General features: G+C 35.9%; 1 protein-coding gene across 2 annotated transcripts in view; it reads left to right on the forward strand.

The window, feature by feature from the left end:
- Positions 1–20,802, forward strand: part of PKN2 (protein kinase N2) — a 131,345-nt gene that overhangs the window by 45,044 nt on the left and 65,499 nt on the right. For both annotated transcript variants that reach the window (XM_057500396.1, XM_036890155.2), the window contains one exon: positions 12,394–12,548. In XM_057500396.1, the coding sequence (XP_057356379.1) occupies positions 12,394–12,548 (155 nt within the window). The remainder of the gene's footprint in view (positions 1–12,393; positions 12,549–20,802) is intronic.

Consider the following 20,802-nt stretch of genomic DNA (forward strand, 5'->3'; position numbering starts at 1 on the left):
TAAGGTCAACAGAATCATTTATTTTAGATGAGATCTGATAAGAAAATTCAAGGACATAGTACTTTGCTTTCAGTTCTCCAAATACGTGGATTAATAGCAGAAGTGCTGGGCATTCTCCTCATCTTGGGAGTATGCAAGCAGAATAAATGACTCAAGGAAAGGGGGCAGAATTTAGGTCTGCATTGTTTAAATGATTACTGTGTAAATAGGTAGGAGTCCTGCTCCTGATTCACCTCTGCAATAATTATTAATCTTCAGTTTCTTATTTGTAAAATAAGGATTTTTACAGATGGACTTAAAGACTTTTAACTAAAACTCTTTAAAGTGTTCCATATGTCAGTGCTGCAAAGTCAAGATCTGTTGGTTTGGGACTGTTATTTGCAAAATACAAGTGTTCATTTATTCTTCAGAGTAGTAAGACATGAATTTTTTGATGTTGTCTTCATGTTCATGATACTCTAAACTTCCTATTCATCTTCTGTATATTTCAAGAGTAGTCTCATGGGGTATTATTATTATTATCCCAGTGGAAATTACAAGGATATTATTTGAATACACCTTATGAAAAAGATTATTGGGTCTCTGTAAAGTGGAGAGGTTAATCTAAGTCCTAGTTGGCACCTGGGACTCCTGAAGGTAATATTGGGAAAGAACCTGTTTCCTGAATCTTGGACTCTTGGGTATCATCTCTGACGCTTGTTTCCATTTCTGTCTTCTCAGACCCACCAAACTTAGATTGATTTTTACCTATTGAGAGAGTGAATTTTTTCCTTAATATCTAGAAGGGAAATACTGATTTAGCATAGTACTAATAGCATTAGATTTTTTGGTTAACTTTGGAAATAATTCTAAATTCTGGAATTCAGCTATGTTGAGGAAGTTTTTCTTAATCACCAAAGTAAGGTTTAAGTGTTTCTTGGATGAAGAGAGGTGAGAACTTAATTTTCTTTTTATTGTTGGCTTGTCCAGCTAAACGTGGCATAGAAATGATAGTTTAATTTTATATGTATTCAAACACAGTTGTGGAATCTGTGGCCTGTTTTTGTTTTGTAATTTCTATATATTCTTTATGTCTGATTGAGTTTCTTATTTTGAGGTAGACTTACTTTGTATTAACTTGTGAATTCTTAAGAAAGTATTGCCTTTAACTGTGATCACTAATTAGCAAGTTGCTTTTAACACCCCTAGATTTGTTTGCTCATCTTTAAAATTATGAGATTAAATGATTCATAGATCCCTAACACTTGAATTCTTTGATGGTATTCTTTAACTTTTTTAAAAAAGGTAAAACAGAGTAAAGTTCTTTTTTGGTATTCTATTCCATGAATTTTAAGATAGTTTTGTCTAACTGTCACCACTCAGGAAAAAGAACAGTGACTTCCCGCTGTAGATACACCCTCTCCCCACTCCATTTACCCTGGCAACCTCTGGTCTGTTACCTGTCACTGTAGTTTGCTTTTCAAGAATATTATACAAATAGAATCATAAAATGTATAGCCATTTGAGACTGACTTCTTTCACACAGCATATTGCTTTTTGAGATTTGTCCAGGTTTTTACGTTTATCAGTAATTCATTCTTTTTTATTGCTGAGTAGTAGTCCATTGTACCAGTTTGTTTATCCATTCACCCAGTATCGTTGTTTTCCAGTTTTTGGCAGTTATCAGTAAAGCTGCTGTAACTCCCCACAAACAGGTTGTTGTGTAAACATGTTTTCAGTTCACTTTGGTAAATACTTAGGAGTGTGATTGCTAATTCATATGTTAAAGTATGTTTAACATTATAATAAACTGCCAGAATGTTTTCCAGAGTAGCTATATCATTTTTCATTCTTACTAGCAACATATGAGAGTTCTGGTTGTTCACATTCTTTCCAGCAGTTGATGTTGTAATATATTTTTTAACCAGTCTAAAAGGCGTATGGTGGTTGATATATATTGTTATAATCAGAGGTAGGAAAGAATTAAAATAAGGTAGCACCATCTTACAGAGAATTTAGGAGAGAACTGTGCATGCCGTAGGTACAGAGGTTATGTACAGAATGAAGAAGTTTTCTCTACCAGGAGGTGCAACATGCAGTTTTCAAACAACTTGTAGTATAACAGATACAGGCAATTGTGAAATTTAATGCCTAGGTTGCTTATTGTACCTTAAAAAAAATGTTACAATCCACAAAAAGTATTGTCTTATCCATGCTATTTTTGTAAAATACTAAGAAAGCTAGACCACTTAGAATACTTTTAACTCCAATCTACTTAACTCTACTTGATTTATATGCCATTGTTTGTCCATATTTTAGTTTATCATTTTATCTTCAGTACCACAAATTAGATCTAATTATTATTGTTTTATGTAGTCATTGTTGATTTGTAATTACCTACGTGTTTATCATTCTCTTTGTCCACCAGTTCTTTGTGATTTTCAGACCTTCCTTCTAGAATTATTTTCTTTTTCTTCCTGAAGGTATATACTTTAGAAAGGTATTTCTTCTAATACCCAGTTCTAGGTTGATAACTTATTTTCTTTCAGCACTTAGAAACTCTATTTCATGGTCTTCTGGATTCCACTGTTAAAGAAGCGGCTGTCAATCTGATGGCTGAAGCATGTAGGTAATCTGCCTTTTCCACCTAGCTTTTTTAAAGACACTCTTTACAGTTTTCTGTGCCCTTTCAGAATAGTGGTGTAGATTTCCTTTCATTTGATTTGCTTCTGTTTGTTTGGTTTACTGAAACTGAGATTTGAGTATTTCATCAATTAGGGGAAATCTGTGTCTTTTTTAGTATTGCACCCTCCTGTATTTCCTCTGCTTTCATTTTGGAACTCCAGTTGGATGTGTGGTAGTTTCTTCAAGTCTCTTTCCATTTCTCTAATATTCTCTTTACTTGTGTCCAGTTTGCTGTTGAGCTTTTGTACATTTGATTTTATTAATCTCTGCCCTTTCTCCCATTCCCTTTAACTAAGACAGCACTTGAAATTTATTCTTTCCTAATATATGCATTTAAGGATTATGAATATTCTCTAAGTATTGCCTAAGTGCATCATGAAAGTTTTGATATTTAAATTCTTTTAAATTTATTTTTATTGAGAGATAATTTACAACATTGTGTACGTTTAAGGCATAACACATGTTGGGTTGATATATATTGCAATATGATTACCACTGTAGCATTAGCTGACATCTCAATCATGTCACATCATTATCATTTTTTTTTTGTGGTGGACACAATTAACATCTAGTCTCTTAGCAACTCTGAAGTTTATAATACAATGTCATTGTCTGTAATTACTGTGCTGTGCATTAGATCTCCAGGACTAACTTACCTACTAGTACCCTTAAACATCATCTCCTCAATTCCCACATCCTGCATCCTCTGATAACCACCATTCTACTTGGTTTTTATGAAGTTCAGCTTTGTGAGATTCCACATATAACTGATATTACATAGTGCTTGCCTTTTCCTGTCTGACGTAAGTTAGTATGTTATCACTTAACATCATGCCCTCAAGATCCATTTATGCTGTTACAAATGGCAGAATTTCCTTCTTTCTAATGCCTAAAAAGTACAAGCATACTTCATTTTATTGTGCTTCACAGAGATTACTTTTTTACAAATAGAAGTTTTGTGGCAAACCTGAAACAAGCAAATCTATTGGTACCATTTTTCCAACAGCATTTGCTCACTTCATGTCTCTGTCACATTTTTGTAATTTTTGCAGTATTTCAAACTTTTTCATTATTAAGTTTGTTATGATGATCTATCACTCATTGAAAGCTAAGATGGTGGTTAACATTTTTTAGCAATAAAACTTTTAGATTACTATATGCATATTGTTTTTATGAGACATGATGCTATTGTACACTTAAAAGACTACAGTATAGGTTAAATGTAACTTTTATATGCACTGGGAAACCAGAAAAATTCATTTGACTTGCTCTATTATGATGTTTGCTTTATTGCTGTGGTCTGGAACCAAACCTACAAGATCTCCAAGGTATGCCTGCATTGCATTGCATCTTTATCTGTATACCTATTGATAGACATGTAAGTTGTTCCCATATCTTCGCCATTGTAAATAATGCTGCAATGATAATGCAGATATCTGTCCAATACTGTTTTCATTTCTTTCGAGTGTATACTCAGGAGGGGGATTGCTAGATCTTAAGATAGTGGTATTTTTAACTTTTTGAGAAACCTCCATACTGTTTTCCCTAATGGTTGGACCACCTTACATTCCTACCAGTTGTGCACAAGGTTTCTTTTTCTCTACATCCTCATCAACACTTGTTATCTCTTCTTGGTGATAGCCATTCTAACAGGGGTAAGGTGATAACTCATTGTGGTTTTAATTGCATTTCCTTGATGATTAGTGATACTGTGTATCTTCTTGTGCACCTGTTGACCACTTGGATGTCTTTAGAAAAATGTTCAGTTTCTCTGCCCATTTATTAATCAGACTGTCTTTTTGTTCTTGAATTGTATGAGTTCTTTATATATTTTGGGTACTAACCCATTGTCAGATAAATGACTTGCTGATGAGGATATTCTAATATATGAAGATTTTTCTAGTTACCCATTATTTATTTATTTCTTGATTAATTACATTGTGTTTCCTTGAAATTTGCTGAGACTTACTTTATGGCCATATATGATCAAGTCCTTTTTAATTGGAATAATTCTGTCAATTTCTGCTTTATTTTGAGGCCATGTTATTGGGCACATACAAACTTAGAATTGATGTATATGTCTAGTGAATAAACCTTTTATCATTATCAAATCCTTTTTTACCTTGAATAATCTTTGTACCTCAAAGTATCTTTTCTCTGTTATTAATGTATTTTAGGGGTTGAGGTTATTGATTATAAGGAATATCTTTTTTCCCACTCTTTTTTTGCTTTTCTATATCATTTTTTTAGATACATCTCTTGTAAATATCATGTAGTTGGATTTTATTTTATTCATTTGTTTGAACCAAGTCTAATGATCTTTGTTTTTTACAGACATCATTTAGAGCATTCTACTTAAATAATTACTGATATATTTGGGGTTTTATTTAATATCTAATTTTGTGCTTTCAGTGCTTCTTTCCCTTCCTGCCATTTTTATAGTATTTTTAAACAGCAGTCAATTATTTGGAACATATGGTTAATTTAAACAGTAAACATGCATACTTATCAGTATAATAGGGAGTTGTGTTTATGCCTGTTTTGAAGTATGTTTTACTTTTGGACTTTATTTGGATACTTTTTTATTTAATACATACACATTAAAGCCTTCTAATTGAATATGTATAGACGTAATCACTGTTTTCTGCCCATCTCCATAGAATTCAGAGGCCTTAGAATGCCTCCATTTACCCTCATCCTGATTTGTATATTGTTGTTCCCTTGATTTTTATCTTTTATAAAAACCTTAAGTGACTTTTATTGATTTATATAATGGTCATTTAAAGATACGTATAAACCATTTTCTGTGTTCTATCATTCTACCTTCTAGCTTTCGATGTTTTTGGAAAGTCTACTGTCAGTATAATATTAGCATCTTTGAAGGTAGCCTTTCTTTGGGTGTTATTAAAATTTTCTCCTTGTCTTTGATTTTTTTTTTTTAATTTGTACCATGTATACCCAGATGTGGATTTTTTTTTTATCCCCTGTGTCCTTCTGCTTGGACTTGGTGGCTTGAATCTATGGATTGGTATCTTTTCTTCGGTTCTGAAAATTTTGTAGTCATTATCACTTCAGAGACTGTGTTTGAATTGCCATTTTTCTCTTCTTCTGAAACAAGATTTTTTTAAATTAAGATATTACTGATATACAATTTTATGAAGGTTTCACATGAGCAAAATTGTGGTTACTACATTCCCCCTATTATCAAGTCCCCCAGTATACCCCATTACAGTCACTGTCCATCAGCATAGTAAGATTCTATAGAGTCACTACTTGTCTTTGTGCTATGGTGCCTTCCCCATGACTCACCCTCATTATGTGTGCCAATCATAATATCCCTTAATCCCCTTCTCCCTCCCTTCCCACCCACTTTCCCCACCCGCTTTGCCTTTGGTAGCCGCTAGTCCCTTCTTGGGATCTGTGAGTCTGCTGCTGTTTTTTTCCTTCAGTTTTTGCTTTGTTGTTATACACCACAAATGAGTGAAATAGTTTGGTACTTGTCTTTCTCCGCCTGGCTTATTTCACTGAACATAATACCCTCTATTCCATCCATGTTGTTGCAAATGGTAGGATTTGTTTTCTTATGGTTGAATAATATTCCGTTTTGTATATTTACCACATCTTCTTTATTCATTCATCTACTGATGGACACTTAGGTTGCTTCCATATCTTGGCTATTGTAATTAGTGCTGTGATAAACATAGGGGTGCATTTGTCTTTTTTTTTTTTTACAAACAAATTTGTTTTTCTTGTTTGTTTTAGAAGATATCATTGATACACGATCTTATGCTCAGGTTTCACATGAGCAACATTGTGGTTACTACATTTCCTCTATTATCAAGTCCCCACCACATACCCCATTACCGTCACTGTCCATCAGCATAGTAAGATGCTATAGAATCACTACTTGTCTTCTCTGTCCTATATACTTCCTTCCCCATGCCCCTCCTGTGTTATGTGTGCTAATCATAATGCCCCTTAATACCCTTATCCCTCCCTTCCCACCCACCCTCCCCAGTCTCTTCCCTTTAGTAACTGTTAGTCCATTCTTGGGTTTTGGGAGTCTGCTGCTGTTTTGTTCCTTCAGTTTTTGCTTTGTTGTTATACTCCACAGATGAGTGAAATCATTTGGTACTTGTCTTTCTCTACCTGGCTTATTTCACTGAGCATAATGCCCGCTAGCTCTATCCATGTTGTTGCAAATGGAAGGATTTTTTTTTTCTTCTTATGGCTGAATAATATTCCATTGTGTATATGTGCCACATCTTCTTTATCCACTCATCTACAGATGGACACTTAGGTTGCTTCCATATCTTCACTATGGCTAATGTAAATAGTGCTGCGATAAACATAGGGGTGTGTATGTCTTTTTGAATCTGGGATCTTGTTTTCTTTGGGTAAATACCTAGAAGTAGAATTCCTTCTACTTTAAGTATAATGCTCTAAATGATGTCTGTAAAAAACAAGTCAAATGGTGTTTCTATTTTTAGTTTTTTTGAGGAATCTCGATACGGCTTTCCACAGTGGTTGAACTAATTTACATTCTCACCAACAGTGTGGGTGGGTTCCCCTTTCTCCGCATCCTCCCAGCATTTGTTGTTCCTAGTCTTTTGGATGTTAGCCATCCTAACTGGTGTGAGATGATACCTCATTGTGGTTTTAATTTGCATTTCCCTGATGATTAGCAGTGTGGAGCATCTTTCCATGTGCCTGTTGGCCATCTCAATTTCTTCTTTGGAGAAGTGTCTGTTCAGCTCCTCTGCTCATTTTTTAATTGGGTTATTTGCTTTTTGTTTGTTGAGGTGCATGAGCTCTTTATATATTTTGAACGTCAACCTCTTATCAGCTATGCCAGTTATAAATATATTCTCCCATAATGAAGGGTGCCTTTTTGTTCAGCTGATGTTATCCTTTGCTGTGCAGACGTTTTTTAGTTTGATAGAGTCCCATTTGTTCATTTTAACTTTTGTTTCCTTTGCCTGAGATGTGTTCAGGAAAAAGTTGCTCATGTGTATTATTCAAGAGATTTTTGCCTATGTTTTCTTGTAAGAGTTTTATGATTTCAAGACTTACATTCAGGTCTTTGATCCATTTTGAGTTTACTTTTGTGTATGGAGTTAGACAGTAATCCAGTTTCATTCTCTTACCTGTAGCTGTCCAGTTTTGCCAACACCAGTTGTTGAAAAGGCTGTCATTTCCCCATTGTATATCCATGGCTCCTTTATTGTATATTAATTGGCCATATATGTGTGGGTTTATATCTGTACTCTGTATTCTATTCCATTGATACATGGGTCTGTTCTCATGTCACTACCAAGCTGTCTTGGTCCTGTGGCTTTGTAGTAGAGCTTGAAGTTGGGAAGCATAATCCCCCCTGCTTTATTCTTCCTTCTCAGGATTGCTTTGGCTATTCGGGGTCTTTTGTGGTTCCATATGAATTTTAGAACTAATTTGCTCTAGTTCATTAAAGAATGCTGTTGGTATTTTGATATAGATTGCATTGAATCTGACAGATTGCTTTAAGCAGGATGGCCATTTTGACAGTATTCTTCATATCCATGAGCATGGGATGTATTTCCATTTATTGGTGTCTTCTTTAATTTCTCTAAAGAGTGTGTTGTAGTTTTTAGGGTATAGGTCTTTCACCTCCTTGGTTGGGTTTATTCCTAGGTATTTTATTGTTTTAGATGCAATTGTAAATCAAATTGTCTTCCCTATTTCTCTTTCTGCTAGTTCATCGTTAGTGTATCGGAAAGCAACAGATTTCTGTGTATTAATTTTGTATCCTGCAACTTTGCTGAATTCAGATATTAGATCTAGTCGTTTTGGAGTGGATTCTTCAGGGTTTTTTATGTACAATATCATGTCATCTGCAAACAGTGACAGTTTAACTTGTTCCTTACCAATCTGGATGCCTTTTATTTTTTTGTGTTGTCTGATTGTCGTGACTAGGACCTCCAGTACTATGTTTAATAAATACTTACATATTATATTAAAGTCTTCTTATTTAATTTGTAACATACATTTTTAATTGTATGATAATGTTTAGAAGGTTAGAAGTATGAATAATTATTGTAATAAACCTCCCCTACCAAAGCTGGTTTGGTAATTATAGCAATAGATGCAGCAAATAGATAGTTGTCATTAGTCTTAATCATGAGGTATAGTTTTTTAAGTAGCAAAGTAGGTGGAGTCAACATTTGGTGTTACAATTTGAAGACAGCTCTTAGAGTGGAAAAATAATTTCATCTTGTAGAGTTTTTTAAAATCGATTTTTTTAAATGAAGAGAGTGTTAATGGAAGTTCTGGTTACCCCTATTTTGAAATGTGTTTCACTGTTAGACAAGTGTTTTAACAAATATAAGGCAACCATATGTTTTATAATGTGTTACTTACCACTTACTATAACCTATAGGAAAGAAAACTGTAGAGAAGAAAAGTAGCAAGTTAAAAGGGAAAATAAGTGAACTTTGAGGAAGACAGCAAAGTGTTTCTGTAATTTTAAGTGAGTAAAAAGTGGCCTTTATAAAAAGGCTAAATTTTTCTGCCTTGGCACACACTTTTGTGACTTTTGAAAATTACCTCACTGTGTTTCGGGGGTGGGGGAGGTTATTTGTAAAATGAGGTTATTTACAAACCTTTGTGAGTTCCTTTAAAGATTGAATGAGCATAAATACCAGCTACTTTACTAAGCCCTGACATGTGATTTTATTGAACCCTAAACATTGGCCTACACACTATACAAGCTTTATTTTCACAGTAACTCCCAATTTGTGGCTGAGGAAACTGCAGCTCAGAACCTTAAGTATATGACTAAGAACACTGTACTAAATAGCAGACACAGGATTTTAACCCAAGCTTTCTGACTTCAAAAGCCCATACATTTAACTTACTATGTTTTTCTTATGTTCTTGTAATCCTTATTAAAATAGAGACATACTTTTTCTAAAAATTGTTTGATATTATAATATTATTACAAATTCTCAGGCTATTGGAATCAATGTATATTTCAGTGTCTTAGTATACCCTGCTTTAATGTTCATGAATTTCTTACTGTAGCATCTTCAACAGATTATAATCTAGTTTATACATAAGTGCTTCCAGTGACAAGGGATTTTATTACATTTTAAGGTAAACCATTTCATTGTTTGATAACTCAGAATGAAAGGAGTTTCTCTGTTCTGTGATAAAACTTTTTACCTTGCTACCTTTACCCATTGGTTCTAATTCTCTGCCCTATGGTAAAATAGTAAGTGGATAGCTTCTTCATAGACAAATGTTTAAATGTTCAGGCAAGAATCATTTCTGTTTCTTACCCTAAGCTAAATACTATCATCTATTTTACAAACAACACATTTCCATAGTTTTCTCAACTGAGGACCTTCCACTCTAAATGCATTCCAGTTCTTTTTTAAAAATATGCTTATTAAATTTTATACCAAATTTTGTGAGTTTAATTTCTTACAAGAGGCCATATAATTATTTAAAAATAAAAGAGGAGGGAAAAAAGAAAACTTAATTGTTCACAATTCTGAATATTCTTAACTATTTAGTCTTTGCTATAATGTACAGTTCATTTAGGGACTCTGCAGCTATGCTTCCTACAATGATGACTACTAGTTAATGTTTATTGCATATTTTCTATGTACCATACCCTTCTAAGCTCTTTACACATAATTTATTCAGTCACCGTAATCCTGTTGGCATTATTAATGATGCCATTATAACCATCTAACAGATGAGGAAACTGAGGCACAGAACTGCTGGTAACTTAACCCTGTTACATGATTTTACTTAATCTCAGTATCAAAATTGAGATTCCAAACTAGGTACTATTAACCACTGTAGAGTGTGCACGCACGTGTGCATATGTGTGTGTTAGTTTGGCTGCTTTAATGAAATCCCATAGACTGGGTGATTTAAACAACAGAAATTTATTTCTCACAGTTTTGGAAGACAGGAAATCAAGGTTCTATCACAGTTGGTGTTCTGGTGACACCCCTCTTCCTGTTTTGCACATGACATCTTTGTATCCTCACCATTCTTAATGACCTTATTAACTCCCAAAAGTCTCATCTCTAAATATCATCACATTAAGGGCTTCAACATACTAATTTGAGGGGGTAAAACATTCTGTCAATAAGCAGTATGTTAAGTAGGTCTTTTGTGAGCCTGATCTGAAAACTTACCTTCTATATCAGCTTGCTATAAGAATATGCCACTTACAAAATCAGTTTTTGGAGCAGGTCATTTGTAATTTGGGAAATGCAATTACAGTAGAAACCTTTCTTGAATTTGAATCACAATTAATAACTGTGATTTTGCCTCTTACCTGATATGTAAAATGTGAATAATATTTGTCTCAAAAGTTATTTTAAGGATTAATATGCTTAAATATGCATACATACACATGCAGTCTAGTATAGTTGTTCACAAGGCTTTTAAGTGTCAAAGAGGCAGCATAGAACAACAATTATTAAGGTAGACTTTGACTTACAGGATGTATGACCTTGAGCGTGTTTCTTAACCTCCATGTGCCCTGGTTTTTGTTTTCTGTAATGTAGGTGTAATGCTTGTTATAGGGCTGTTAATAAGATTAATGAGTTCATAAAGCACTTAGATCAGGACTTACACCTTGTAAAGTAGCACATAAATAATAAAGTGGTATTATTTTACATCAATATCTAGCATAGCATCTGCATTTTTGTAAGTTAACAAATTATGTTTAAATGTTTTTGAACTAGTATTAAACCTTTTTAAATTTTTTAGAGGAGTATAAAACCACATATGAAACCTATTCATTAAACTTGGTTAGTCACACCATTTTTTATTGCTAAGGAGTGAGGGAACCCTGAAACACAAAGGTTATTTGCAGTTTAGGCAATTTTCCAATGATTACCAAATTACTTATAACTGAACCAGATCTAGTACCTTAGTTTCTAGCTTTTTTTTTTTTTTAAATAAGGAAGGGACCTAGTATGGATAAAACACAAAATAATGAACTTCAACAGGAAGAATTTTAGTTACGTGGTAAAATGATTACAAGTGTTTCAACAATAATGGGTTACCTGGAATAATTGAGGTTTTTGTTTTGTTTTAAAATAGAAACACCACATTATGCTTCATGAGAAGCCATGGACTTGAATTTTTGTTCATCCTACACCCATCCCACCCTCAATCTGATATCAATCAGTTGATATCCTTAAAACATTTTCCATTGTGTTCTGAACGTCCTCTTAGTAGAAAACAGAATGTGAAGGCTTTTATGCATATGTTTAGGTTATTACTAATTAATGCTGGCATTATATGTGAAGTACCCTTAATTCTATTTACAAAGAATTACTTAACTGGAATTTGTATAATATTTGAATAAGCTTTGTTCTGTAACCAATCAGTCAATGAGTTGGGAATTTAGTTAATGGTTGAATTGACCAGTCAAATTGCTTGAGTTAAAAATAATAGTGGAAAACCTTGGGTGGTGATCTAATTCAGCTTCACACTCAATGTAATCACTTTTACAGTATCTCTGGCAGATGGTCCTGCAGCTATACTTGAATTTTTTTTTTTTTTGGCTTGAACTCCTACATTATCCATAAGCATTGCATTTAGATGACTTGAAGTTGATCTCAAACCCTATAATTCTTTATTCCTTCAAAATATTAACTTACAGTTTTAAGCAGCAGTTGTTCCTACCTATTAAGTTATTTTAACATACTATTGAATTTACAGATTGCCCAAGGACTCCAGATACTCCCAGTAGTGACCCTCGTTGTTCCACTAGCAATAATAGATTGACGGCCTTACAAAAACAATTGGATATAGAACTTAAAGTAAAACAGGGTGCAGAGAACATGATACAGATGTATTCAAATGGATCTTCAAAGGTGAGTACATTAAATAAAATGTAAGTTATATAGTCGGTCTTCATTATTCACAGATTCTGTATGTGTTGAATTCACCTACCCGGTAAAATTTGTTTGTGACCCCAACATCAGTACTTGTGACACCTTCACAGTGCAGAGGGGCAAAAAGAGTCATATGACATACTTGTTCACAGCTGAGGTTGAACAGGGTGGCACTCTGCCTTCTTGTTTAAGCTCATACACTGTAAAGTACCCTTTCCAGGGTCTACTTAGTACCATATTTTTGCATTTTTGTGTGTGTTGGTTATTAAACACTATATTATCATTTCTAAGGCCATTTTAGCTTTTTAGATTTTACGGTCTGGACAATAAAACAAGTTGGAAACAAACTGTTTTTAAAGTAACATTTCTTAAATTGCTTTTTCCTACAAAACCAATTAAGAAGAAATTTGGCCATATGCTCTAAAGGGTACAGAGGAACTCTCCCTATTTACTTTCCATAAATCTAAAATAGCTCCAAAACAAAAAGGGTATTTTAAAAAATTTTAGGTCCTAATGAGTTTTCTGTCACTACATACAGGTTTAGGAAAGGACAGATGAAATGACAAGCCATCCTGGCATTTGTGATTGTTTGGGCTAGACCTATGAGTTCTTGAAGAATCTGCTATAGCATTTAACTCCTAACTGAAAATCAGTAGTATAGGGGAACAGTTGTTCCTAAATGAGAATCTGTTCTTGTTCTGAGGTAAAAAGTGGAAGAGAAAATGTTGGGGATCAATGAATCAGATTATTGTGAAGGTTCTTTCCAATTAAAGGTTCTGTAGTTTTATAATTTCTAAGAAATCTTAGAAAGTTCAGCTTTTTATAAAATCCATGTTTTTATTTTAAAGACTTATTTTATTTTAAAATAAAATAACTCATTTATTTTAAAGATTCATTTATTTCAACTCATTTTGAAGATTCTTGTCTATGAATATTTTAATAGATCTTAAGTAATTTACAACTAAAAATTCTTTATTTACTTATTTTTTTAAGTTTAGGAAGAATTTGAAATCTGGGGAGAGGGGAAATCTTTTCTTGAAACCACGTACCCTATCTACCACCCAAATGAAATTTGGGAAGGTGCTGAAAAGAGAGAAATGCGTAAATATGTTATAAATAAGAATTTTTAGCTTAATTATGAAAATTAGATTATATGCCTTATTTCAAAAGAATTTTTAAATTATTTTTAGAGAAATATATTTGTTTCTACTTGATACGATGCTTAATAGCATATTTCACTAACTTTGAACATTTACTATTGGGTGGTACAGCTGGTTTTCCTTTGTTATTTTCAGTATTGATCTTTAGTTTTGGGAACTTTTCATTTTTATCAAATGTTATTTTGAACTCTTTCTTTCCCTCCTTCCCCTCTCCTTCCCTCCCTCCCTTCCTTCCTTCCTTCCAGCAAATACTGGGTTCTTGGAACTGTGAATGCATCATATTATGCTGAGCATTTTAAAATTAAATTAACCCAGCTACTACTCTCTGGTGTAAGCTGTTTTAATCTAGGGTTGATGGACTAAATAGAGAGGTTAATGAACTATTTGAAGTTATAGGAAAGTAAATGCATATGTTGATAAATGGATGAATGAAAGGACCATAGGTTTCACTCTATTCTTAAAGTGGTCTATAACCACTTCCCAAAATTAAATGGGGTTACGGACATATTAAAACAGATAACTTAGGATACCCAGGGATCCAAAATGAACAGTGCTATGTGCAGCCTGCTAAAAGAAATAGATAATTCTCCAATAGTTTTTATTTGTAATTAGATATTAATTAGCTTGACAAATGGTCAAGTGGTCATCCAGAGCCTGTTAACAGCTGCTATAGTCTCTGGAGTAGGCCTACTGTTATTTCTGTCTAGATTTTGTCTTAATTGTTCTTGTTTCTCATCTTTAAACCTCTCAAAGGGTCAAAATATATTTTTATGATATTAGGGGAAATTGCAAATTGAAGTTATATGGGTTATTAATTTGATTTGTTTATTAAGGACTTAACAGTTTGGTAGCTATTATGCTAGGCACTGGAGTATGAACGTAACAGAAATATTGCCTTCTGCACTATAGGTATTCAACCTGCTTTCAACAGACCCAGTATCTAAAAAGGAGATATCACCTGTAAATAATTACAATATGCAATAGTGGTATGTTCAAGTTACTTTAGAAGCAGTGGAGAAAAATCACTTAACTGCCAGAAGAAATCATTAAAATCTTAGTATAAGATTTGAATAATGATTTGGAGTTTAAAAAAGAATTACTTTCTACAGTTGGTGGCGTGGGTAAACCCAGTATATAAAGGGTAAGGAACTATATGGAGTAGTGTGGCTCATTTTAAGAAATGGAAGTGCTTTCATATGGCTGTAGTGGAGAGTCTCAACTTACTTCTTATCTGAGAGTAGGTAAAATGCACTTCTAATAGTAACAGCCATCAACCCTAGCAGTCATTTTCAATGAAAATCCATGCCCTCATGGGAGAACAAATCTGATTCTCCAGAAAAGCACATTTTATTTAGGAAAAGTCAGAGTGATTTCAACAGAACTTTTTTTCCATTCTCTACCTGTAGACCTTTGAGAGAGTCAGGTATAGTGAGAAGTACAGCATAATCGAAAGACAAAGCAGATTATAAAGTACTTCAGACAAAGTTAAGCAGTTGAGATTCTATCTTATAAGATATATGGAGCTGCTGAAAGACTTTTAGCAGAGAAAATACATGATCAGATTTAAAAGTTTACAAAGTTCACATCCATCTTCCTCAGACTGGAAGAGTTACAGAGTGTCAAGTCTACAGCAGCAAGTGTATGTAGGCTTTTGTAGTAGTCCAGATTGTTAAATATGCTTCATTCCTCTTGTAACATCAATGAAAATAGAGAAGACAGTCAACTATTTAGGTAGAATAAATATGTGATGTCTGGATATGAGAAAAAGGCAGAGTTGAAGATGATTCTTAGATTGATTATGTGGACAGACTGGGGAATGGTGGTGCTCTTCACAATTACAGGTAATGTATCATGGGGAGCAAATTCAGGGGCAGAGATGATTAATTCAGCTTGACAGTAAACAGTCATCTTCAGAACTCTAGTTATTGGATTCTGAATGATAAAATTATTACCCAAGTGCAAGTTATAACAAAAGCTGTCCTTTTAAAAGGTAAGCCAGGTTTTTCCATACTCATGTTCAAAACCCTTCAATGGCTTTCTATCATGCTTAGAACAAAATCCAGAGACACCCCCCCCCCTGTGATTTTGCAAGTTCAAACATGATATACCCCTAGCTACCTTCTTATCTCACCTTCTAAAACTTTTCTATCCTTTGAACATACCAAATACACTTTCAGGGTCCTTTGCATTTACTGTGTCTGTCTAGATATCTCTTCTCCCAAATACTTTCATGGCTTCCTCTCTCACTTCATTATAGTCTTTGCTCAGATGATACCACTTAAGCAAGCTCTTTACTACCTTATATAAAATACCAACCCCTGTCTCTCCTTCTCTTTCACTGCATTACCACCACCTGAAATTAAAATTTACATGGCCAATTTCTTTATCATCTATTTGAAACATTAGCAATATGAATTTCATGACTCTAGCACCACTAGAATAACCTCAGAGGGCTTGATAAGACATGTTGAAGAGATAGTTCCCATTCATATATTCAGATGACAAACCAAGCTATCAAAATTTGGAGTTCTTTTCTAGCCTTTAGCACTTCTTTTTTTTTTTAAATACTTCCCAAGTCTTTTCATACTTTTTACTCATTTGAAAATACCTGACAATCTATGCAGACCTCCTTCTCCCCAGTCTTTCAATCTTTTTTTTTTATGAAGGTATCGTTGATATACACTCTTACGAAGGTTTCACAGGAAAAACAATGTGGTTATTACATTCACCCTTATTATGGAGTCACCCCCCCCATACCCCATTGCAGTCACTGTCCATCAGTGTAGTAAGATGCCACAGAGCCCTATTTGTCTTCTCTGAGCTACACTTGTCTTCCCCATGACCCCACACACACCATGTGCACCAATCATGATACCCCACAATCCCCTTTTCCCTTCCTCCCCACATGCCCTCCCCCACCCCTCCCCTTTGGTAACCACTAGTCAGTCCCTTTTGGAGTCTGTGATTCTGCCGCTATTTTGTTCTTTCAGTTTTGCTTCATTGTTATACTCCACAAATACGGGAAATCATTTGGTGTTTATATTTCTCTGCCTGATTTATTTCAATGACAATAATACCCTCTAGCTCCATCCATGTTGTTGCAAATGGTAGGATTTGTTTGTTTCTTATGGATGAAGAGTATTCCATTGTGTATATGTACCACATCTTCTATATCCATTCATCTACTGATGGATATTTAGGTTGCTTCCATATCTTGGCTATTGTTAATAGTGCTGCGATAACCATAGGAGTGCATATATCTTTTTGAATCTGAGAACTTGTTTTCTTTGGGTAAATTCCTAGGAGTCTTGACATATTCCAGTCTTACCTGTATTGACATATTCTAATCTTACCTGTATTAACAGCCCACAAACCTTTCTGGATTTATATCCTTCAGCTAAAATTGATCCCATCTTCCTTTGAATTTTTCTTTGGCTATTTCTAACATTCTGATATAATGGTTATTTGTATCTCTTTAATCAAATTCTTAAGTTTTATAGGGTAGCATCCTAGCTGATTGATCTTTGTATTTTCACTGAATGGGACAGTATTTAACACATGCAAAATAAGCCACAAATACATGATGGAATAATTTACATATTTCTGAAAGCTGTGTGTGTGTGATACAATTTATTTGTAATAATATCCCACTATGACTTGCAAAACAAAAATAGTATTTTTTATAAAGTAAAAAATACACAGTTTAGAAATAAAAAATTTATGTTACCTTTATTGTAAAGTATTATACATTCAAAATATAGCCATCAGGCATTATACAGTTCTGATTACTAATAGTTAATTACTTCTATTAGTCTGGGTAAACCATATAAAATTGCTCTCTTTTTTTTTTTTGGTCTATAATCGGTCAGATATTGGCATATTCCTGTGGTTCAACCTCATACATGTGAAAATCTTCCCAAAGTCTTAGTATGAAAGCCAGTATTTCTCTATTCACCAGGTCATATACCTTGGACCTTTCCTAACTCTTGCCTTAAACATATAAGGTGCTCAGTAAAGAACCATGGAATGCTAGAAAGTAGGATTTGTTTGTTAGAAAGTAGTAAGTATGGATTGCCTGTGATGAATAATATTCACTGTCAGTTTTAAAAACCTTCTTCATACTTTGACATCTGTGCATATCTTCCAGACATCTTTGTGAGAAAATCCTTTTTAAAATGAAATAGGGGGGATTCTTAAGATGGTGGCATGAGTAGGGCAGCGGAAATCTCCTCCCAAAATCATATATACTTTGAAAATACAGCGAATACAACTATTCCTAAAAGAGTGACCAGAAGATATAGTACACCAGCCAGGCTGCATCTACATCTGTTAGAACTCAACATCTCACAAAAAGGGTAAGGTACAAAGCTATGACCTAGTGGGACCCAAGGACTCCCTCCACCCCAGCTCACTGGCAGGAGGCAAAAATTCAGAGCAGGGAGGGAGTGGAAGCAAAGGACTGCTAAGTAATCAGCCCTAGTAATCTGCACTAGGAGCACAGACACACACTGCGTGGTGTACTGGCTATTAGAGGAATGGAAAAGCAAAATCCGAGACTTAAGACTGCAAACAGGTCCCCACAGCTGGCTTCCTGGGACAAAAGAAAAGTGGGTGCTTTAAAAGCCTTTAAGGGACAAGGGTTTAATGGGGACAAAATCGTCCTGGCACACTCAGCCCAGAAGACTGGGAACGTTAAGGAGCTTCAGGTACCCTAACTCCCGGGGTGGCAACACAGCACCGAAGCCTCTCACAGCAATAAGCAGCCTGCTGTTCATTCTCACCCACCAGCACTGCAAGCAAACCGGCTGATCTGCCATTGATGCGGAGCAACCGGGGAGCAGCGCCACCCACAGCAACCACCCAGAGACTTCTCCCAGCTTGCAGCTAACCAGGCTAGACCCAGAGACTGCCCTCTGTCCGCAGTTGACCGACACAGCAGACATTGGTGCAGAGTCCAGAAGGCACAAAGGTGCTTTATTCTTGCAGGGAACATGCGCTGCTCGCCTGCAACCCCTGGCAGTGCCCTAGGCCATCCAGAGGGCAGCCCCGCCGATGGCAGCTCAGGCAATTAACCCAGAGGCTGTCCCCTGCATGCAGCTGACTGGCACAGGCAGCCAAAGCTGGCGTGGAATCTGGAAAGCATGTAGGAGCTCTGTTCTCGTGGCGACAATGTGCTAATCGGCTACAACCACCACCAGTCCTGTATGCCACCCTGAGGGCCACCCAGCCCTCAACCCAGAGGCTGCTGCCTGTGTGCAGCTGACCGGCAGAGGCAGAGGGAGCCGGCGTGGAGTCTGTGAAGCAAGTAGGGGCCCTATTTTTGTGGCAAACACGGTGATCGCCTGCAACCACCACCAGTGCTCTAGGCCATCCTGAGGGCTGCCCTGCTGACGGCAGCTCAGGGGATCAACCCAGAGGCTGCACACTGTGTGTGGTTGCCCAGCACAGGCAGCGGAGACTGACACAGAGACCCAAAAGCATGAAGGGGGGCGCTGTTCTCACTGGAGAACACACGCGGATCGCCTACGACCCCCGCCAGTGCCCTACACTATCTTGAGGGCCGCCCAGTACAAGGCACCCCATGGAATCAACCCAGACGTTGCTCCCTGTGTGCAGTTGCCTGGCACAGGCAGCAGAGACTGGCGTGAAGTCCCAAAAGAATGAAGGGGAACCGTTGTTGTGGTAGAACACATGCCGCTCGCCTACAATCCCCACCAGCACCATAGGCCATGCCAAGGGCTACCCTGCCCACAGCTCAGGGGATTAACTTAGGGGCTGCTCCCTGTGTGTGGTTGACCAGTACAGGCAGCAGAGATGGGCAAAGCGACCAGCAAGCAGGAAGGGACTTGGGTCTCCCAGCTGACACACGTGCCACTCACCGGTGATCACTTCCATCACTATGAAAAGGCAGAAGAAACTTGTTCAGTCGAAAATCTCTCAAACACCAGAGAGAGGGTCTGGTGAGACCAAAGTCACGAACTTCCTGAAAAGAATTCAAAATAAAAGTCATAAGCATGCTGATGGAGCTACAGAGAAATATGCAAGAGCTAAGGGATGAATTCCAGAGGGAGATGACAGAAATGAAACAAACAATGGAAGGATTTAAGAGCAGACTGGATGAGATGGAAGATACTGTTAATGGAATATAGAAATCAGAGAACAGGAATATAGAGAAGCTGAGGCACAGAGAGAGAAAAGGATCTCTAGGAGTGACCAGTCAAAATGAAACAGTATTAGTGTTATAGGGATACCAGAAGAAGAAGAGAGAGAAAAAGGGATAGAAAGTGTCTTTGAAGAAATAATTGCTGAAAACTTCCCCAAACTGGGGGAGGAAATAGTCTCTCAGACCATGGAAGCCCACAGATCTCCCAACACAAGAGACCCAAGGAGGACAACACCAAGACTTAGAATGATTGAAAAGGCAAAGGATCAAAGACAAGGACAGATTAAAAGCAGCCAGAGAGAGAAAAACGATCACCTGCAAAGGAAAACCCATCAGGCTATGATCAGACTTCTCAGCAGAAACCTTACAGGCCAGAAGAGAATGGCATGATATATTCAGTGCAATGAAACAGGAGGGCCTTGAACCAAAAATACTGTATCCAGCAAGATTTATCATTTAAATTTGAAGGAGAGATTAAACAATTCCCAGATAGGTAAAAGTTGAAGGAATTTACCTCCCACAAACCATCTCTACAGTGTATTTTAAAGGGACTGCTCTAGATGAAAGTGCTCCTAAGGCTAAACAGATGTCACCAGAGACAGTAAAACCACAGCAAAGAAAGTAGACCAGCCAAATACTAACTAAATGCAAAATAAAATCAGTTATCCACAAAATCAGTCAAGGGAAACACAAAATACTACAAAATAAAACACCCAACATATAAACAGTGTAGGAGGAAGAAAAAGAAGGGAGAGAAATAAAGAATCACCACACTGTGTTTATAATAGCTTAATAAGTGAGTTAAGTTAGATGGTTAGATAGTAAAGAAACTACCCTTGAACCTTTATTAACCACAAACCCAAAGCCTGCAATGGCAGTAAGTACATACCTGTCAATAATCACCCTAAAT

Source organism: Manis pentadactyla, chromosome 4 (genome assembly GCF_030020395.1).
Source record: "Manis pentadactyla isolate mManPen7 chromosome 4, mManPen7.hap1, whole genome shotgun sequence".
Classification (NCBI taxonomy): domain Eukaryota; kingdom Metazoa; phylum Chordata; class Mammalia; order Pholidota; family Manidae; genus Manis; species Manis pentadactyla.